The sequence below is a fragment of the Eucalyptus grandis genome, chromosome 3 (assembly GCF_016545825.1).
Source record: "Eucalyptus grandis isolate ANBG69807.140 chromosome 3, ASM1654582v1, whole genome shotgun sequence".
Taxonomy (NCBI): domain Eukaryota; kingdom Viridiplantae; phylum Streptophyta; class Magnoliopsida; order Myrtales; family Myrtaceae; genus Eucalyptus; species Eucalyptus grandis.
Genome location: NC_052614.1, coordinates 14,910,466 through 14,933,998, shown reverse-complemented (window position 1 = coordinate 14,933,998; position 23,533 = coordinate 14,910,466). Strand labels below are relative to the sequence as shown.

The 23,533-nt window shown below is 35.2% G+C and overlaps 1 protein-coding gene and 1 non-coding gene across 3 annotated transcripts; both read left to right on the top strand.

Annotated features, from left to right (window-relative positions):
• The first annotated feature begins 2,206 nt into the window (after positions 1–2,206).
• LOC120291667 (TMV resistance protein N-like) lies at positions 2,207–2,686 on the top strand. Its single transcript, XM_039309349.1, has one exon. It carries the CDS (start codon positions 2,207–2,209, stop codon positions 2,684–2,686), a length of 480 nt encoding a protein of 159 aa, XP_039165283.1.
• Positions 2,687–19,700: 17,014 nt separating this feature from the next.
• On the top strand, positions 19,701–20,468 carry LOC104444748. Of its 2 annotated transcripts, none has more exons than XR_005548903.1 (3): positions 19,701–19,787; positions 19,987–20,043; positions 20,148–20,468. It is a non-coding gene; the product is annotated as an uncharacterized LOC104444748 (transcript). The 2 variants fall into 2 exon arrangements; XR_005548902.1 differs by having other exon boundaries at positions 19,706–19,783.
• Positions 20,469–23,533: the final 3,065 nt, after the last annotated feature.

The window sequence follows — 23,533 nt, the reverse complement described above, 5'->3', positions numbered from 1 at the left end:
TACTTCTTCCTTTTTCAAGACTACAAATCCCTCCCAAACATAATATATTAAAGACAAATCCTGCAACAAAGAGTACGGATCCTATAATACATAAGGAAGATGTTGAAATGACTTTCGAAAAATTTGATGTTATTGTTAATTTTCTATACCGTAAGAAGAACTTACATGTAATTTCTATGATTTGATTTTTCAATTTATATATAGATAATTGTGAATGATGCAACGAAATGTTTATTATTAAAAGATTTAACACAGCTAATTTTAGGTCTCACTAATAGAGTGAAACGAATAATGTAATCTAGAAACAAGCATGGAAATTCTGAACTCGTGCTATTTCACGTGAACGCCTTAATATTCACACATGCATGGCTTGGGGACTCTACAAAAAAATCACCAAAGTGGCAAGCATGGAATTAGATTCTGATCAAATGAAAACATCAACAGAAAGGGAAGGAATTAGCAAGCTTTACCACGATGAGCGGATGGCCGAGTGCGTGAAGTATTGTTCCACTTCAAGATCACCGAATCTGACACCTTTTGACTCTCAAGCTTTTTCTTCCACTCACCGCTTTTGAATCTTGTCTAATTCCGATTTTCCATTACTTTCTCTAGTATTTTATTAATACGTCCGTGATGGGGTGCGATTATAACGCACCGTTCATCTTGATAAGTTATGATGAAAAGACACTCTTTGAAAGGGTACAAGGGAATCGTATAAAAATATTGTAAAGATAACCGTTGGAATGGTTGGCAGAACGTATGTTCGGAAAGGAATTATTCTCCTTTTCTTATCCCATTTTCGTCAAAGAAAATGAAGGTGTTCAATTTCTTCTTTACGAAAAGGTATTTACGCTGTGGAAATTAGATGTTTTTCTTATGACTGCATTCAGGCCAACATGAAGTAATGTTGTTCGTCATTCATCCGCAATTCAACAATTGTTCCAGGGTAAATTGTCGAACATTGGTATCAGAGCACAGTTGTGATTTCTACCTTATTTTTCAATCAAAATTTCTCATTTGCGATTTGATATCAAGATCAAGAGAATGAAATATGCATTATCTGAATGTTTACAATCTGAATAATTAGAAACGAATCGAAACAAAGAACGAGTTTGGGTTAGGGTACACCCATAGGGTTTTAGCCATTTTTTGGAATATTTTTTCGGCCAGAATCAATTTCAAATATATAGGGTGAAAGTACTTATCAAGACGAGTCGAATGGTGGGTCGAGCGCCATTGAAGGATGTGGGACGCCCCCACACACGTGGCTAGAAGCCATGGTGGGCGCCACGTGCCCAGTGATAGGAACGCTAGTGCATGAGTGTCACACGCGTGTTGGCGAACCGACACATGCTGATGTCACCGTGATGTCATCGTGACGTCATCCAATGGTCAGTAACTGCTACCGGTAGTTGGCCGGCCAGTCAGTAGGCAACGACTTGACCCAACTTGCGACCCAACCCTCAAACCGACTTGACCCAACTGTCGACCAGTCAATCGGTCGGACCGGTTACCAGTTGGACCGGTCGAACCAACCAGGAGCCTTCTAGCTCGCTGGCGGGTGCGCCACATGCGCCACACACTTAAGCGGTGCGTGTGGGCCCGTGAGGGTTTCGATTAAAGTGTGGTTGGCGGCGTTTGATTCGTATGGATGTGCTCTATACTATGGTATAATTATTTTATATTTTTGAGTTCTTTAAAGGTAGGGAACCCTAAGTACGCGTATTTTTAGGGTTTAAATGCACTGTTTATCCTGTATTTTATTATGTTTTAGGAAATACAATATGAAAGAAAGAAACTTAACAATAAATTCAACAACATAAAAAATAAAACTCGCATCAATCGGCCAATCCGATTGAGGCCGTAATATGCGGTCTTCAGTGAATAAGTCCAGGTCTTCGGTGAATAAGTCCAGGCGTTCACACCGATCAGACTGGTATAATATGAGAATATGCGGTCTTCAGTGAATAAGTCCAGGTCTTCGGTGAATAAGTCCAGGCGTTCACACCGATCAGACTGGTATAATATGAGAATATGCGGTCTTCAGTGAATATTCCATCCTTAACCACCACCATGTTTCGAAGTTCTAATATTATTAATAGATCTAATATTATTCTTTGTTAACTCTACCCACTAAAAAAACAAAAACAGCTTCTCTGTCCGCTGGTATAAGAATAAATCAACAAGAAGATCAAATGGTGAACGAATGGCTTCTTCATCAAAACCCAAAAGGAATTATGAAGTTTTCTTGAGTTTTAGAGGCACCGATATGCGTAACAACTTTCTCAGCCATCTCTACAAAGCCTTAAACCAAAATGGAATTTCCACTTTTGTTGATAGCGAGGGAGTGAGGAAAGGTGACCAAACTTCATCAGTGCTTATGAAGGCCATTAGAGAATCATGCCTTGCAGTCATTATTTTTTCTGAGGACTACGCTTCCTCAAGGTGGTGCTTGGAAGAGGTGGCAAAGATTATGGAGTGCAAGGAACAAATGAACCTCATTGTTCTACCAGTGTTTTATAAAGTGGACCCACGAGAAGTGAGACAAGGGATACAGAGTTATGGAACAGCTCTGGCCAAGCATGACTACGACTTTGGGAAGGATTCGGAAAAAGTGAAAAGATGGAAGAAAGCTCTTTTGATGCTGGTTGCTTGTCTGGGTGGCATTTCACTGATGGGTAAGTAGAGTGGATTCCATATACTGTGAAAAAATTAATCTTTACATTTAACTATAAAAAGGTTTCTCGTAAAATAAAAAATCTACATGATTGCAAGTATACGCATAGATACTTCATCTTATGATTCCTGAGAAATATTGAGTTCATGCCCAATTGTCGAGCGATTTTGTTTCCATAACATTGGTCTTATTGAGTCATTTCATTTTTTTTGGGCTTGGACGATTATGGTGTTCCATTCCCAATAATATATATGTGTTGATTAATTTCCGAAAGAATTGATAAGCATCAAATAATTGATGATTATTACGGATGAATTGACTTCCCGATAACTTATTGGTAATTTACCTACACTTTCATGAAAATAAATTACCAACTTCATTAACTTTTACCAACATTTATCTTTTCTTTCTTATCAGTGTCTTAAATTTATCAACTCTTACATTAGTTCTGCAATCTTTCTGAGTCGTTTCTGAACTGCTTTCCTATTAAATTGCCAACTAATTTTGAATTATCGACTCTCATTTTAATTACTTAACAACAATTATTTGTTTTTTTAATTTATTGATTTGTGTTATTGTTTACCAACTTTTATTTATTTCTTACAAATGCCTTAAATTTATCAAACTCTTGTATGAATTTCTCAACCTCTATTTGTGTAACCATCAACTTGTTTTTCATTAGGTCACCAATTAATTGTTGGTTTGTCAATCCTCATATAGGTTGCTTATCAGAATTTTTTAAAAATTTTATAACATTTTTCAGTTCTTAACTTTTATTGCTTCACTTTACCCACCTTAATTGGAGTGATTACCAACTCTTATCTAACACAGTAGCAGCATTTGTCTGGGCTTTTTCATTACCAAGTTCTCTTAATTCTCACACAAAAATCCATCTCTTATCTTTTACCACTTTTAAGTGCCTTTCTTAACACCGCTTAAATTTTATTATCTATCATACGAAATTACCATCATTTATTTGGATGACTCACCAATTTTTTCATAGTAACAAGAAATCAACTAGCTTTAAATTATCGACTCATATTTGAGTATTACTTACCAATGGTTATTTTATTTCCTAGTTTACCAACTGTTCTTATCATTTACCAAATTTTTATTTGGCTTGCTCACTATCTTTTTATAACTCACTTAACATATTTTCGAAATTATTAATCTCAGTGAATGTTTAATATTTTTTACCTAATTAAATTACAAATTATTTTTGCATTACTAGCTTTTATTTGAGATTGTTAACTATATTTATTAGTTTTTCCATAAATTAAAACTTATTTATCTCTGATAAAACAAAAGGTGCCATTATATTTTAACAAATTCTATTTATCTTTCTTATGAATGATTTGATTGTTATATAAAATTAGCAACGTTCCTTTGTCTAGCTTATCAAAAATTTCCCGATTAAGTTATTATCTATCTATTTTTATTGTCAACACGCATTTGAGTTTCTTACCATCATTTCAAAAAAAAAAAAAAAAAAAGATGCTACTTTTATTTGTCTTCCTTACAAACCTTTTGAATTTATAATTCTTTTTAGAAAATGCCAATCTCAATTAGAGAGATTATCAGTTTTTCTTCAAATGAGTTATCTATCAACTAGTTTGGTTACCAACTCTCCTTTGAGTTAGTTGTCAGCGACTGTTTTTGTTAAATTACCAAAATATTTATTTCTGAGAAAAAAAAAAAAAGCCTTCTCTTATCTTTTACTAATGTTCATTTACCTTTCTTACTAACGTTTTGAATATGCCAACTATAATATCAGTTACCAACCTTTTTTTTATGTAACTTACTAAATATTCTCTGATTAGGTTACCAACTAGCTTCAGATCACTAGCTCTAATATGAGTTACTTACCAACTGTTTATATATATATATATATAAATTTTAGTGACTAGTCTATTGAGTTAACCAAATTTATTTTTCTTGCTTATTAGCCATTTTCTACAATTAAATTACCGTCTATTTTGCGCTACAAACTCTCATTTGAGATTGTTACCACTGTTTATTGTTTATAGATAACAAACTTCTCTTATCTTTAACCAAAAAAAAAAAAAAAAAAAATTATCATCTTTGGTTAGGGCCACTTGTCGTGTTCAGCTGGTCCCTGCAAGATCCTTGATGCAAATATCTTAATCTTAAATGCTACTTATTCTTAATTTTCTTATGAGATGAATGTCTATGAGCCAAAACAACAGTGTTCCTCTTTAGAAACGACGTTCAAATTCTGACGATGCAAATGCGGTTGCAAAGATTGAAAACGTAGCTATGAGTTCAAGCATAAGATGAAAAATGTGTACCTAGAGTTTGTCACTGGGGAAACTAATGAATGGGACTAACACCCTAAAGACGGTAATAGAACTCTATAATCGGAAGGAATGCCCGGTTTTTGGGAAAAGGACCCAGAGACTGGGACAAGAATCGATGATAGGACCCTAAATACAGGGACAAGACCCGATAAATGGGGATAAGACCTTAAAGACAGGGATAAGACCATAAAAATATTGGTGAGAACCAATAATAAGACCCAAAGGCGGGAAATAAGCCCCAGAAGGACTGGGGGGACAGAAGCCGGAAAAGGTGTTTTGTATTGGAATTAACACAAACGACTTGAGATATTTGGTTTATGAATTATTCATCAAATTGAGTTTTAAAATGATGTCTGCTTGGCTGTTGAGCACATGATTGGAATCTCAGTTACATTAATCTTGCTGGTATTACCACATACAATGCGGAAGGAATTGACCCACCTATTCTAACCGGGGAGAACAGGCCAGGTGCATTGCCTCTTTGAGTGAAGAAGAGAAGGGGCGGTAGCGCATAACCCAGGGTAATCAATATAGTTTATAGAATTCTAAATAATTAGAAATGATTCAAAATTTGTACCCATGAGATATGGATAGAGAAAGAGGAAGGGGATTGATTGTGATTTTGAACCCCGAGGAAGTCAACTGTCGGTTCCCCCATAGGTATGAAGGATATCGATTAAATTTGAGGGACTGCCATTGACCGAATCACTGGGCCTTCCACACTTACCCGAGAGGTCAAGCAAACCATATGCTAAGCTTTTATCTGTCTCCCATCCCACTCTCTATGTTAGATTTATTCTCTCCAAAATCACTCAATTGCTGTTTTTTTCTTTTTTTAACAAAAGTTGAGCACAATAATTACCTAAAGTCACATACTCATCTTCCAATGTTAATAGAGGAGCTGAACTTTGTTTTTTTTGAAAACCATGATAGGAGCATGTGACCCATCAGTTAATCAGTACCAAACGTGCCCTTTCTATCAATTTTGCAACCTATGGATTTCGTGTCTAAATATCCAAATAACATGAAATTTGAGTCCTCAGGATATGTCTCAACATACGTAATTATCTGTTTAAAGCAGTCAAATGCGATTCCTAAGGATTATACTGGAAACAAGCACGCAGGCACATGCCAAATAGAATATCATGATGTCAAGTACAATAATTATCCTAACATATTTCGTTATAGCTTAAGATCAACTGACTTACCTTTCTCATTCTTATCAAGTTCAGTAGTTGAAGGAATTGGTGTATTAATCCTCTTTCAACTCTCCATTTCAGAGTTCACAAATTATTTGGTGCATTTCTCTTGGAATATTATGCCAGCTTTAGTTTGCTTGACTTGTAGTCTATGGAAGAAATTCAATTCTCTCATTATGTTAATCTCAAACTGACTTTATGTGATATTAGCAAATTCCTTGCACAACAATTCATTAGTTGATCCAAAGATAATATAAAAAAACGTAAATATGAATGAACAGATTTTTATTATCTCTATTTTGCAAAAATAATGTTGTTAGAGAGCCTTTTAGAGTTAACAAACACAGTTGCTCTTGCTGGGGTCTTCAAATCCTGGTAGCTTTTCACATTTGAAAACTTTTTTCTCTGATACAAAAAGCTCTTTTCACATCCACTTGATACATTTGAAATCATAGCAACATACATAAGCAAGTAACAATCTAATTGCTTCTAACCTAATAGCTGGAACATAAGTCTCATCATAATCAACTCCTTCATCCTAAGAGTATACTTTAGCAACTAACCTAGCTTTGTTGCGAATAGTATTACTTTTTTCATCCAACTTGTTCCTAAGTACACATTTGGTTTAGATGACTAGATGATCCCCAGGTTACAATATAGGTTCCCATACTTTGTTACCTTTGAATAATACAACTTTTGCATTGCTTCAATCTAGTTTTCATCGGTGCTAGCGTCTTCATTTCCCTTTGGTTCATAAATTAAAACTAGGTGCTAAGGATATCATAAGCTCTTTGAATGAGGATTGGGTTTTGATTTCTTTGCTTGCATCTGCTAGAATTTACTCCTTAAGATGACTTGATTTTCATCTCCAGTCCCTTGGTAACTGTGTCGGATTTGGGCTTTAATCTTCCTTTGGTTGATAAAACCAGTTGGTGTTATCAGTTGAGCATGTTCCTTTTCCTCAGTAGCTAATGCCCCTTGCAAGCTATCCTCGAACCTAGATACTTCTACTTCCTATGTAACCTTGTTAAATACTTGATAAGCTTTGCTTCAAGTAGAGTATACAAGAAATATATCTTCATAAGCTCTTGATTTAAAATTCCCAACATTGTCATTCGCATTCTTGAGAATATAATACTTGCAACTAAAAACATGAAGATATAATACGCTTAGTTTCTTGTTTATGAAAATCTCATAGGGGGTTCTATTTGGCAATGAACTTACAAAAATATAATTGATAATATAACAACTATCTATCAGCCTGGTCCTAGCCATGACTTGTAAAGATTGATTCTTTCTCTCTACAACTCTATTATTTTGTGGAGTATGAAGAGGAGAAATTATGTTCAAAACCATTTTAATCACTTCATCATGAAGAACATCTGCACTTATCAAGTAAATATTAAAATAAAGATGGCTCTGGAATCATCACGATACTGTAAGGAGGTTTTGCCAACACTGCTGGTGGAGGTAACGTTGCTCATGGGGTAGCAATGCATTTGGCTTTTCCCTAGTGATTCACTGCGGAGGGGCCGTGACAAAAATGAAATGTCAAAACTTGATCAACCAGTGGATAAAATGTTTAGTGTTATTGTACCTGTCGCATATCTTTGGAAGGAATAAGAAAGTTCTCAACGCTTGATACGGGATAATTAGTGTGTGCAGGTCAAGAAAGGCAATGACATCCTGCTTCGGGGTATGCAATAGTTTTCGAATCAAAATCTTAACCACCATTCAAAGTCCTAAATAGCTCTTTTATGTTAAGCGTGCAAATAAATCACGTAAAGGAGTCAAAAAGGAAAATAGAAACCGCCATGTAAATCAAAAGAACATTATGACCAAAAAAAAAAAAAAAAAAAATCGAAAGAACATGAATCGCTTAAGTAGATTGATACATGAATCGGCTGACTAAAAGTTGAACACTCAGCTTGTATTGATCGGTGCGGAGCTGTTGGAGTTCTAAACAGCTACGTGGAATAAATTTTTTTGGCTGTAATTATCTGGAAATTTGGGGATAAGCATACTGGAAAAACCAAAAGTTGTGTATGGTGCTCACATTAGTGTCAATTTTTTTTTTTATCACTTAAGTGCCACTTTTTTTGAAAAAACAATAACTTAAGTGCCAACTCTAATCTAGGTTGCCGGAAATCCAATCTAGCTATATTTGATTAATTTCTTAGTTCTACGTGGCTCACCAGCATGTCTAATCCCTAAATGATGTCATTTAAAAGTTGTAGATAATGATCATTTGAGTGCCATATTTTATTGAACGTGATCACTTCAGTACCACTTATTGTTAAAAAAAACAATTATCTTAGTGCCAGGCACACCACATGGAAATGCCACATGGATTGGAGTTTTTAAAAAATTGCCAAGTCAATAATAATTTTAATTATAAATGTCATGTAATCAATTTGGCCAGAATTTCTTATCATTAGCACTTAAGTGATCTTTTTTCTCCGATGTAACATTTGAGTGAGTTGGCAAAAACTTTTGGCACTAAAATGAGCACCGTATAGAACTTTTGGCACTTTTAATGCTCTTTTATCAAGAATTTGATGCATTGCTTTCTCATTATTATCCAATGATTGCCTGATAATTGCTTATTTAAATTGCTAAAATAATTCAACAACTTCTTTTTCGATTTTTTTCAGAGATGAGTCGGAGCTTATACAAAAAATTGTGAAGGAGATCTCCAACCACCTAGACCAAACACCTTTGCATGTTGCTAAGCATCCAGTTGGGATAGATTCTCGAGTGGGTAAGCTGAAATCAATGTTGAATGCTGACTCTGATGACAATGTTCTCATGGTGGGATTATGGGGACCGGGAGGCATAGGCAAGACAACTTTAGTTAAAGCCACTTACAATACTATCTTTAGACAATTTGATGGTTCATGTTTTTTGGCAAATGTTCGAGAAGCTTCAAAATATTCCAAGGATTTAGTTCCCTTGCAAGAAAAATTATTATCTGAGATACTATTACCGCAACAAAGATTAGTAGTGTCCAGTGTTGATAGAGGTATTAATCTCATACAAGATAGACTTCGTCATAAAAAAGTTCTCCTTATCCTTGATGATGTGGATAATTTGCGACAGTTAAATGCTTTAGCAGGAGAAAGCAAGTGGTTTGGTAATGGAAGTAGGATCATTGTTACTACAAGAGATAAACATTTGTTAACTTGCCATGGGATAGATCAAGATCATGTGTATGAAGTTAAAGCATTGGAGGACAGTGAAGCTCGTATACTACTTAGTAGGCATGCTTTTGGGACACACCAAAATATAAAAATGAGGACAGATTTAGTGGATAGTGTCCTAAATCATGCTCAAGGCCTTCCTTTAGCACTTGAGGTGTTGGGTTCCTTATTATATGGTAGGACAAAAGATGTATGGGAAAGTACACTAGATAAAATTTCCATGGCTCCTAACAAAGACATCAATGATGTACTCAAAATAAGTTATGATGGACTAGAGGCAAATGAGAAAGAGATTTTTCTCCACATTGCCTGCTTCTTTAAGGGATGGGAAATTGAGTACATAAAAAAAGTTCTTGATGGTTGTGATTTTAAGGCGGCAATAGGATTACAAATTCTCATTGAGAGGTCTTTGATAAGAATTGAATCTGGAATCCTACAAATGCATGACTTGATTCAATTGATGGGAATGGATATTGTGAACCAAGAATGTGATGATCCTGGGAGGCGTAGTAGACTATGGTTGTATGATGATGTTCTCGATGTTCTATCACACAACATGGTAAGACTTGCAAATATGATTGCTATTCTATTCTTTTTCTTTTACTTTAATTTCTGAATGAGCATAACCTAAAGATTCTTATATATATATAGGGAGATTATGCTGTAAAAGCCATAGTGTTGGAGCCACCAGAGCTAAAAGAGATACGTATCAATCCTAATGCTTTTACCAAAATGAGAAGGTTGAGAATGCTCATCGTGCACAATGTTTCTTTCCAAGGTCCTATATGTCTTCCTAATGAGCTAAGATGGTTTGAATGGCCTGGATGGGCTTATCACATTCCAAAATTTTCCTCCGGTCCAAAGAAATTAGTGGGACTTGATATGAGCAATTGCAACATCACAGTAGTGCCAAAACAATTTAAGGTGAGCATTCATCTACGCAGACCTTTTGAATATCTTCATTTGTATCATGTGTACTAGTACCCAGTAGAAAGTGGTGTTCCTGTGTTTTAGAAACCATTTATCGAATTCCTTTCAAAATGGCCCCAACTACTTGCGTTCAAAAATATCTTTACGTGCAACAAAATTGGCATTTGAAAATAGTAAGCCTAAACAATTTTATTACAAATAAGTACACCGTACGAAGAACTTTCATAAATACTTGTGGGAGAGAAAGACATTCAAGATTTGGAATTTTTGTGAAGGCCATTGAATAATGAGAAAACAATATTTAGAAAAAGAAAGATGCTTCAATAGTTGAAATTTTTCCGTAAGGTAATTGCATCATAAGAAAATTCAAAATTAATTATTAAAAGATGTGGAAGACAAAATAGAATAACTTGTTTCATGTACCTATCCATGGGTATAATATTTGTAAAAAGAATAAGTGCAATAACAATCTTAAAACTTGTCATAAAAATGCAATTGTGTCCCAAAACTTTTAAAAAGTGCAATCTAGTCCTTGAACTTATCACGAAAGTGCAATCGAGTGCTGAAACTTTGAAAAATTGCATTCAAGTTCTAAAACTTGCCACAAAAGTACAATCAAGTTTTAAAATTTTCGAAAAATGTGATCAACGGAAGGACTTTGTTGGTTCAATTTGACAAGTTTTAGGACTTTAGTGCACTTTTGACAGTTTTTAGGACTTAACTGCACTTTTGTGACAAATTTTAGGACTTAATTGCATTATTTAAAATTTTGGGACTTCCAATGTACTTATCCTTTTGTAAAATATGTAATTTTAGCAAAATTGATGAAGGAATAAAAAAATTGAAATCCCTTAAAAGAATGATGTTTTCCTTACTTAATATAATAACATTAATGAAGTTCAAATACTTTCTAAGTCTAATGTCTCTGAAAATCGACATAGTTATATTTGAAAAGCAAATCACATAATGCAAATGTGCTAGTGTAAGCTGTATAACCTCATTCAACCTCATTCAAACTATTTATGACCCAAAAAAAAAAAAAAAAAAACTCATTCAAACTATGTCAGTTGTTTACATATAACAGTTTTTATTTTAAAGAAAATTGTATAATGATTGAATATAAATGAATGAACCCGTTGACGTCATGTGTAAAAGCACCCAAGTAGTAGATAGTTGAGTGATCAAGCATTTGATTCAATTGAGGAAAATCAAATATCTTAATCATCGGTCAAAGAACACTAAAAGTGCTAAAAGTTGTGTACGACGCTCACTTTAGTACTAAAAGTTTTCATTAGCTCTTAAGTGCCAAATTAGAGAAAAAAACGATTACTTAAGTGTTGACAGCAAAAAATTCTAGTCAAATTGATTATATGGCATTTATAATTAAAATTATAATATGACTTGGCAAATTTGTTAAAAAATCCTATCCACGTGACATGTTTAATGTTGAAGGGATCGCTTTTTAACAAGACTAACACTAAAGTAATCACTTTAAATAAAATTTTGACACTCAAATAAATTATCACTATTTACAACTTTTAGACGACATTGTTTAGGAGTTATATGCTAACTATATATGCCGACAAGCCGCATCGGACTGAAAAATTAATAATATGTCATGTTGGGGATTCATATTGAAGTTGGTATTTAAGTGATCGTTTTTTTTTTTTTAAATGGCACTTAAGTGATCCGAAAAAAAATCTTTACGCTAAAGTGAGTGTCATACACAACTTTTGGCACTTCTAGTGTCCTTCTCCCCCTAATCCCCGCATGTCCTACTCAAAGTAAACTTAGAGGTAAGGTAGTCATCAAGTGATGGAGCTTTACCCAATGCATGTATATGATTGGTGGGATTTGTCTTGCATTAATAGTGTTAGCCTGGTCAATGGTTTGAATGCATTGTGCTGTAGCCATCAAGGCATTGTCGACCTCGCTGATCGCCACGTGAAATTCACTTTGCTTCTATAATTGGCACATGGGTTAATTATGTTACTAGTTTTCATTTTCATGATTGTCGAATGACACTTTACTTTACCTTTTTGGTTGCCACCTAGCATGACATGTGGCATAGTTTTGCCACGTGACTCACATCTGACCAATATCCATTAGCTTTATAATTTGTTATCTCTAAATTTCAATCACTTATTGTATATATGTATAGATTGTAATTACTAGTAAAGTTTCCCAAGTGTTTGCTAGTTTCTCAACACAATATGTACTTCTCACAAAATCAGGTTATAGTAACTTTGAATAATATGTTGGTTTTGCAATTTTTGCAGGACTTCCACCATTTGAAGTACATTAATTTCAGTAATTGTGAGTCGCTAGTATGTATGCCCGGTTTATCATGTACTCCAAATCTCGAGGAATTGAACCTTTGGAATTGCAAAAAGTTGGTAGAAGTCCACGAGTCAATTGCATATCATGACAAGTTACAAGTGTTGACTTTATTTGGGTGCTCTAAACTTAGTATTTTTCCAAATGTGCTCAAGTCCAAAAAACTTCGAGATCTCAATCTTTATAATTGCACCAAATTTGAAAGGTTCCCTGATATTCCACATAAACTCGAAAGCCTGGAAGAGCTTTGTTTACGAGGGACCACTATTAATGAAGTTCCTGCATCAATAGAAAATCTTGTCTCTTTGAAGGAAATGTATTTAAATGATTGCAAGAACTTGGTAAGTCTTTCATCTAACATCTATAGGTTGCAAAATATTGAAGTCTTGGGACTTATGGGTTGCACAAATTTAATCCGGTTTCCAAAGTACGAGGATTTAGTTGATCCATGCATGAAGAATGGACTTTCAAATTTATGTTGGCTAAATCTTAGGGGATGTAATCTATCTGAAGTGGAGTTTCTTGAGAATCCTTCTTGTTTCCCCCTCTTGAGAGAGTTATTTCTAGATGGAAACAATATTACTAGCCTTCCTACGTCCATCAATAAGCGTGATCATTTGTCTGTATTGGGAGTTACAAATTGCCATCAATTACGAGAGATTCCTGAACTTCCACCATTTTTTAGAGATCTTTGGGTAGAGAATTGCGAATCTCTTCAAAAAATTGGAAGTTTAACTTCATTTCATGATTTTGTCACTAGAGGGTTGACCATGGCCCGCATTTCCTCACATAGACAGGTCAGACTCTCTCTCTCTCTCTCTCTCTCTCTCTCTCTCTCTCATACACACACACACACACATGAGTGTGGAGTATTTGATGGATCTAGTGTGTGCTGGTTTTTGCAATAGCAGAAAATGTAAGATTGAAGACTTAAGAAAAGCGAACATATATCAAGTGATTCTACACGTAAATGCATGTGATGGAGTTGGCTATCGTACTTTTATGGGCTTGATCTCTATCACATGAGACTTGTGTGTTAATGCAAGGAAGTTTCAATGGATCTCTATTCATTTATAGAACTCTAGTGCGAAGTGGAATTTACTTGAATCACTAACTAGACACATTGAATTCTTCTTTTTGGGTATGTACAACAAGTTTGGGTACTTTAATAGTTTGTTTTTGTAACAGTATGGATATGATTACACTACTTTTCTCCCTGGAGACAAGATGCCTGAGTGGTTCCTCCCTGTTGAAGGGGGTTCTGTACGTTTCATGGTTTCAAAGGACCTGTATGACAAGTTTCTTGGATTTGCTATCTGTTTTCTTCTTGGCCATGATAAAAAGGAAGTCATGTTTGAGATTTTGCCACATGTTAATGGCAAAAGACGGCCGTACCCTGCACATTCTCTCCTCTCATTGGATTCGGATCATATATGGCTTGAGTTTTTCAGACCATCTAAGCTGTGGGGAGAAGTCAATTTTGATCAAATTGAGGGGAATTATGTACAATTTAGCCTTACAATACGAGGTGAAATTGTGAAAAAGTGGGGATTTCGAATAATATGCAAGCAACTAGAGGATGATTTAAAAGTTATGCTTCAACATAATCGGCTAATTGATCTAGTTTTACTCTACGAGGTTGGTCATATATCAACAGGTTCAAAAGCCAAGTGTTCACTTATGCATGAAGATAATTCAACCAAGACAAACTTACAGAAAGACTTGCAAGATTGTCCAGTTAGTATTGAGAAACAAAGTCAAATAGTATTAAAGAGTAATCATAAGCTTATTCTCACTTAAGGTATGCAAACCAAGACTATGTTGACTTCCAGTTTGATCGGCAAAGATGAGAATGGTGGTGTTGGCTTGCAGCTTTTGCTACTAGAATGATCGAAACTTGCTAAGGAACCAATTCATAGGTAGGTGAACTTGCTGATCTTGACTATGATACCTTCCTTTTTATTGTTCTCGTTTTTTTTCTTAGAGAACCTGTAACACGCTGTTAGTACACACTTTTGCACATATATTTCCATTCAGGTATCTTGTGCGTCCATTTTAATTAGTGTTAACTTTGATACAAGGAGAGAGAAGCTCGACCTACTTCTCGACTTAGCGTTGGGTCGACCAAGAAAGCATGAAAATGAGGAGGCTTGGGATTTCATGTGTGGAGAGTACACATCATTCGATGAAAAGTCAAACAGGAACAAGATCACATACTCTTACATGTGGCAAGCATTCATACATGGAAAGTGGTCATGATGGATGGAGATCTGGTCAGAACGTGGAATAATTCTTTCACATGTAATAGTAGTATAATGTACAATTGAAGTATATCTTAAGTGAAACTTAACATATAATTACCCGCCTTTTCTCTGCCATAGGCAAAGTTCGGACTCCACAGACGACCTCTGATGAATGTAAGACCACCACCTACCAATGGACGTGACGAACATAAGAACTTCGTCTTCCACAGACAGAGACGACAGACTACCACTACAGACCGAAGCCATGGAAACTAATGACGTTGTTTTGGGTGAACAATTCTCTCCCGAGGTTCTAGGCTTGATGCAGCTTGCTATAGTTAACGCAGATACATCTGAACTTTATGAAGTAGATGTTATACTTGAGTTGGGTTTTAAATTCGATTCTATGGTTCTACAATTGCATGGGAACTCAAAGAATGTGTCATTGAATTTCTCCGAGAGACATCGAATAATTTTTTCTTGGTAAGTTTTGTTTATGGATGCTTGGTAGTGAATTTATTGGTGATTGACATTACACACTGCAAAATCAGCAACAGTTCCTAATTTGAAAAGATTTTCTATCTGAGTGGTTGCCTAGTTTAATATGAGAAATATCTTCGCTGTGAAGAGTATTAGAGAGGCTTGCTTCTTCATAAATTCCCTTATGTAATTTGAGAGTATTGAAACCAATTAAATCTTGTTGGCAAGATCCTTCAGGAAATTTTTTGTGAGATTGAGAGATTATTTTATGAGAAATTGTACAACTAAATGTTGTGTGAGTTATTTGATGTAATTAGGGGTTAAGAAATATTGAAAGTATTTGAGTGACCAAAGTGTCGTTGTAATTTTTGTTGTATTGCATACTCTATAGTGGAATTCTCTAGTGCTATTCTTGTGATAGTATGTCTCACTGATTGAACCATGTAAATTTGTTGCCCTATTTATTTCCATGTTTTGTCTTCCTTTTTTTTTTTTTTTGTTTAATTACTTGTTTCCGCAACAATTTGAATGATAGCTAGGTTTGGCTGAGTTAAAACAAATTAATGACTTTAGAAGAAAGGAAAATGAAAACCAAAGGATTTGATGAGAAGGATTTTGGTTTCTAGACGATGCAAATTGATGATTACCTATACTAAGGGAATCTACACCCAGCTTTAATTGAGGTAGAAGTTAGAGTTGATAAAGCAAGCTAATTGAGAATTGCTAGATTGACAAACATTGAGTTTTATTTGATTGACATTGACTTGTAAGATTGTGTTTAACATTGTGAAAGAAATTGATTTTCAGTAACTAGGTGATTTCAGATATGTTACCTTGTATTTCTAATTAAGATGATTAGTATTTTAGTCTAAATTAGTGAACGGTTTTGCATTCTACTTTACTTAATTATAGTATATTTTTATTGATCAGCTGTGTGATTCTTGAGGATGGAAGCGTTATTGTGATGGGAAGAAACTGATTTATAAGCCATGGAATGTATGTGTTTGTCATTGCTTCTCCACCTCCTTCTATAAATTTTGGTCAACAGTAAGATAGTGTTTTGAATTGATGCCCTTCAACTATACGCTCAGTAGATTATTGTTAATCATTTTATGTTTCTCCCCTAATTATTTCTTTAATAGATCATACAATAGAATATCTGAACAAATCTGTTAATAGTGGAATTTTCCATGCATAATTAGGCTGTAGAGGGTTTTTTTTCATTATTCTCTTGTAAGATATGGCTAAGGCCAACAATAGCAATGTTCTTGCTTTATGATGCACAATGTGTTGCATTTTTCATTTACCATTGTGCTCTGTCTAGAGCCATATTATGGTATATATCTGTTTTTGTGAAGTTCCTGACATTGTCTTCTTAGGATATGTTTAGCCACACTTTGGTATAAAAATGCATTGAGAGCATTGTCTTGCCTTTTGAGATGTAAGAACCAATTCCTTGAGCACATTTCTTCATACAATGGTCACATGTACACAAATAGTTTAAGCTTGGTTTTTGGTAGAGATCTCCTATCTAACAGTCTATTGCTGAATTTATTTGTAGATTTATGGTGACAATACACTACTATAAATGATTTTGTGAATAGTAATGAATAGCTGATACAAAAAATATTAGGCCATTTTAGTATCTTGTGGAGCCTACTAGAAGAACAAAGGAACTTAGCTACAAGGTATAAATAAAAATACTATTAGAAAAGGTGGAGGTGGCTAATCCAGTAAGAAGCCTCTTTTTCCACATGAGATTCTAAGCCGCTTCAAGTGAGCAAAACCTGTTGAGTCATGTACTATCTTCTTTAATCAATCTTATAGATACTCTCAATCAGTTAATCTAAAGGAGAAAACATTTCTCATGAAATGGATTTCCTATATTTATGTTAACCTGCATTGTGAGAAACTGTCTTGTTGACAAAGCTTCTAAATTTTATGTGCTTGCTTTGTTTTTCTCCTTGCGCTTTTATAGGCAACAAGACATGCAAAGATGGAAGCTGGAAAGGAACTAGATTTTCAGCTATAGAAGTTGCAGAGAAGTGTTTAGCATGCTCCTTTTATGTGACATGTGAACCATGCATATGTGTGCAGCAGCATTATCAATCATTGGTACATCTGTTGGTCATACTGAAATAAAACTAAACTTTTCTAAATTGCTTTATTCATAAATGATTAGATTTCTCTTACCCATTTTAGGTATAAAGGAAGTATATTATGGCTGTGCAAATGATAAATTTGGAGGCTGTGGCTCAATACAGGTGTTGCATTCAAGTAGCTCCAAGGCATGCATTTCTGAACTTGCTTTTGTTGCTGATTTCGTATTTACTTAGCTCCACTTTGCAATTGTGACATAGGATGATTGACAACTAAAGTTTACTGGAGGTCTTCCTTATGTTGATCACTGATGGATGTGATTTTGTAGCTATTCTGTTTGTTGTCACTATTTAAATATTGCAACATTTAACCTTTAGAGATAATTTGCTTGCATGAATCTATTTTGGAGTACAGACATTTTTTAAAATTGATAATCATAGGAATGAAATGTGAACTTCTTAAACAAAACATATTCTCCTATCAACAAACTGTTTTTGCTTAGATAGTAGCTCCTTTTGCAAAGTGCTTTGTCAATTAGTCTACTAAATTGTCTCTCACGTTATATTTGGACATGTTTTGCAATTGGAATCTATTTTAGGTTTCAAGCTGAGGAACTAGGTAAAAATGCAGAACATCGGGAATATTTGCTGATTTCAATAGAAATTTCATCTATGTTCCCCCCCTTTCAAGTGTGCCTAATTGATGAATATTTCCAACTTTTTTCTTGTTTCTCTTTCTTTAATGGAAATAAAGGGTTTCAAATTTTATGGAGGGATAACGGCATGAAGCTATTTATCTCTGGTGAGATTTTATGAATGAGGAAACCATAATGGTATGAACAGCAATCAACCATTTTAACCAGCTGAATTGTTTGTTCGAAAGAAAGTTGTAAAATCGGAGTTAGCACCGACTTACATCTAATATCCTAAGGGAAATGATAATTCCTTTTCAATGGACCCATAGTTAAATACATTTTTTAAGAGGTTTTTATGAGCATAATAGAGTTATTCTACTTTTTAAACCAAAGTTTACTTTATCAATCATTGAAGTTGAAGCAACCTTCATACTTTTAAATTCTAATACTACATTCTCGTAGCCCTCATCCCCTTCCATATCAATTGAGAGGAATTTAGGAAGCCTCTTCTTTTTCTACTTTTCAATCATTTCTTTCAACAAGCTAGATAAAGAACTGTAGCTGGGGCTTTGTGTGATTGCAGATCTTGCTAAACAACTCTCTCTCTCTCTCTCTCTCTCTCTCTCTCTCTCTCTCTCTCTCTCTCTCTCTCTCTCGCCCACACACACTCACTTACTTCTCCCTATGCACCTCATTTTCCACAGTAAAGATATTATGTTGTCTCCTTGGTTTGGAGAATTATCTGCACATCCCAATAAATAATGCCAGCCCGGTGGAATGTTTTATGATGAGAAAGGGTTAATGAAATTGCAAGTATGGAACTAGTGTGTCATTGGTTTGGATAAGAACCCGTTCATAAGTTTTTTTTATGGCAAGGTGCTCTTTTTGTGATGGCGGGTACATTTTTCCATACTGAGACTAAGTGTAGTTGCTTGAGTGGAGCGATTTTCAGCCATGTAATGGTTGCCATGAATAGGTGTAGAATTTTTGTAGTAAACACAAAAGAGTTTCAAATGGCTAGTAATTGTTTTGGCCAATTTTCAGATGCCCTGTTTATCTAAAATAGCTTTCCTCTAGACTGGGTATTATTAGGTTGCCATTTGAGAAATGGGATGTCATGTCCTTGGTTAAGGAATAAGATGAAATGCAGTATGTTAATAGTTAATAATCCATTGGTTAGACTCGTGGAGAAAAATATCTTCTTCCTCGATCCCTATCATGAATTACTAAACATATATGGTTCTTGGTCGAGCAATTCTCCAATTTGAGCTCTTCAGTAGCAAATATTTCAAGAGACTGGTCAGACCATAAACTTTTAATGCTTCTGAGATCATTAGAAAGCTTTGGAAACTCATTACATACAGAAAATATGGTGTTGAAATAATTTGTCTATGCAATGATAAAATGAATTTGGTTTTCTTCTCTGTTCTAAGAACCCTGTAACATGAATGTCATTTTGCTTCGCCATTTTTCCCCTCCTTTCCAATTCATTTGCTGTTTATAACATTGTGGAATCTATTTTTTGTTTGAGTGCTAAAAATATATGCTGATTCCTAATATTTTGATTTCAGCTCCAAAGCCTCACAGGCCATGGGTTGCTCAGGCTTCTCATTTGATTTCTGTGCATTAATTCTTCCAGTTGAATCCTTCCGTGCCTTTGCACAAGTAGGTAAGACCTTTCAGCTTATGATTCCTCGCTTTTCTAAACATCATGTATAGATTTATGATGCACCTTTGCTGTGTGTTGAATGATTCTCAGTTGTACATATAACATTTGGGCTGCATTGTGTGACCTTTCAATATTATAGCCTGTTAACAATGGAACGACATTAATTAGCGTGCTGTGGCATTGTTTCTTGCTTTGGCAGTATGACTGATGCTCATGTTAAGATTGAGTCTACTTATGGCTAGCATTCTATTTTGTGGTAAGAGGATGTAGTTAAATATCTAGCATTCCATAAAGTGGCTTTAAAGATTCTGTGCACTCTGGCTGACAATGTGTGTGCCATTTACCACTTTCGAATCACAGAATTTCCTCAAGGTGCCTGAGAGAAGAAGCTTGATTCTTGTCCAGATCAATTTTTGCCGGGATGGTCATGTGTTCATTGAGGATTGCACCTACAATCACAAGTTCATTTCATGCTTTAACTCGATTATTAGATCATTAAGATAACTTACGGCATAACCCTATGTAGACATCACTTTTTTGATGTTAATTTTTGTCATTGGCATATTTTGTAATCTACTTGATTCTTTCTTTTTTGTGTTTTTCAAACTTTGAGTTAATTCTAGGCATGTTGTTGATGAGCATTGGAGTTCGGACTGTATCATGTGTGATACCTAATGATGAGAGAAGTGGTAAATACTTTGCATGTGATTCGCATGGATTTCCTACCAAAGAATGCATTGACTGGATTTAAGCTTCTTGATTGTACCAATTTCATCTTAAATACTTGAATTTATAATATTGTAAAGTCAACTAAGATTGTGATCATTGTTGACTTTGCCTAGCATATAACTGGGAGCAAATGTCAGTGGTTTGATTGGTCACCTGGTAACCATGATTAGTTTAGATAGTCACGTGTGCCTCCAATAGTACATGAAAATCCCAATGTTTTGCTCGGTCAAGAGGCAATTGACAATTGCTTCTTCCCTAGGTGTGCTTTCTATATTCTTCATTTTTGCATGAGAGACCTTTTTTCTTCTTGTCATATAATGTCAAATTGAGTTAGGACCGATTCTTTCATAATCTATTAAAACATTTGAAATATACCAAAACATTTGTTTGAAAGATATTCTCAAACGAATAGGAAGATGGTAATTTTAGAATGTTGTCGCGACCAAATTTTTTTGGGGTGTGAACCACCTAAGGTTTGGCTAATGGATTGTTAAGCCTAGACTCAACTCGGGCTATCCCAAACCCATACCAATTCGCAACTTTTGGTTCAAGTTCTTAACATGCAATTTTTTTTTAATTAGGAGTCGCCATTAATCTATTTTTGGTGGGTCGATTAGAAACCCAAGTAAAGTAATGGGAGATTTACTTTACTCCTACGAACTAGAGATTTGGGTACGGGGACTTGATTACGCTAGATTTCTCTAACGCCCTTTCGGTACCATTTCTTTTATTTTGAAAAATGTTTGGCAAGCAGTTTGGATTGATTTTGAATTTATTTCCCTAACATGTGAATCGATCATGTGGGTGCGCAAACCACCAATTTAACATCCAAGAAAGCAATGAATAAATGGCATACCTCGTAGCAACGAAAGCATCTGCGTTGTTAGTTTAGAATTCACATCAGCAGTCCTAAATATGATTTCTAATTAACACGCGATTTTTGTTTTGTTTTCACTTAATTAATGAAAATCATGCAATATGCAATGCATGCCACTAATTTAACATGAAATGATATGACATGGCAACATGACCTAAGCAATATGACATAAATAAGCATGTAGTCTATCCTGAAGCATGAGATGGATTTATTCTAAAAAATAATTTTTTTATATTTTCCATGAGATTCGAAATTAAAGAAATACAACACTTAAATATGCAATCTAAATTAATCTAATGGCCTAATTCTAATGACGGACAATTTCTAATTAAATGCATCTAACAAAAATCACTAAATGGCGTGCATTGTATGAAACTAATTCTATATGACGTGCACATGATTTTTATTTTCCTAATAAGCATGCAATCTATCATAATATAAAACTAACATCTTAAATGAATGCATCTTTTTTGGATTTTTATTTAAGGAATTCGAAATAAATAAATTTCCTATTCTAAATATGCGAAATAATCCTGAAATAAGTAATTCTAACATGAACCTAATCTAACTCAAATGTTTTTTATTTTTTCCTTTTACGGGAGCAAACAAATAAAGGCATCAAAAACAGCACGGCACCAAATCAAGCAAGATATCATCCATGTCCATTTAATTTTGGAAAATAAATTGACGTATCGTATCTCGTGTATGAGATCGGATTGGCTAATTTTAAATAAAACCGCGAATTGAATCTCGAGCGTGAGATTGGATTGGCGATTTTTCCGTGCGATTGCGAGTCATATTTCGCGTGAAATCGGACCGTCAATCGTATGCACATTGTGAAATTAGGAAGATTTCCCAATTTAAAAAGATACTTTATATTTATGGATACGATAGCATCATTTAAAGATTCATATGAGATAGCAATTTCATAAATTAGGCAATAAAAATATATGAAGATCAACTTGATGAAAATTATTACCTAAATTGCAATATCACTCGGATACCGTTTCCAAACTCAGAGGGATTACTAATCATGCGAATTGCAGTGGTGATGGCTCTGAGCTCGGTGGAGGACTCGCCGGAGCATCGAGGATCGTCAATATCACTGGACTAATCTGGTGGTGTCGAGCAATGATGATGGGTCACGTGGTGGTTCATAGTGATGCTGGCCGATGGGTCTCTCGGTGATGCTTGCGATCAACAAACCTACAAAACAGAAACTTCACGGGATGCTTGGTTCGGGGATGAGCCCAACGGGATGGTAGCTTGTCTTGATGTCGGGCCAAATGATGGTGTCGGAGTAACTCACGTCGAGGCTTCACGGCTCAGCATGGCAGGGCAACAAAACAATTGATGAACTTTCACCAATGAAAATCGAAGTCGATTGGTAACCGCCAGGACTGCAGGAACGTCGGAAGCAGCGTTAATTCATGAGCGGCAAGCAGATCGCATTAGCACCGCCCAAAAAAAAAAAAAAAAAGATCTTTGAAAAGTGAGGTGTCCATAATGGAGTGGAGAGAACAGTGAAACCATGAAACATAATCCAAAAGAAAAGGCCAAAGAAGAACATCCCCTATGCGACCAAAGTAGAATTTTTATTGGCCCTCCCTCCTTCCTTCACGAGCGTAGCTGTGCTCTCTGATCTCCGATTCTTTGATCACCACACCCGGTGAATTTCATTGATTTCACGTTGAGGGACTTCCATGCGACCGGCAAATCAAATTCCACGGCTAGGCAAGGGTTCCCATTGACGAAGCCCCTGAACTCGAGATCGCGACTGGAAGGAACGTTGCATTTTTCTGGATCCTGGGATATCCGTGGCAAGAGCAGCTAGTCGTGATATGGGTGTGGGCTTCGCAGGTCCGTGCGCAATATCGGAAGGGTATAATATTGGTCGTCCTCAAGATGTAAGGATCTCTCTCTCTTTCAATCTAAGTCTCGCCCTCACTCACGTTTTTCTCTCAAAGGCCATGTATTCAATATCTGTGGCCTCCTTTAACCCTACGTATGTTTACTTATTTATAGGGCACGGATTAGGGTTTTTAAATTTTCTAAATCCATATCCACGAAGATTTCTTTTCGAAACGCAATATTTGTTTTTTTCCAAACGTAATATTTGCTTTTGAATTGAAATCTCACA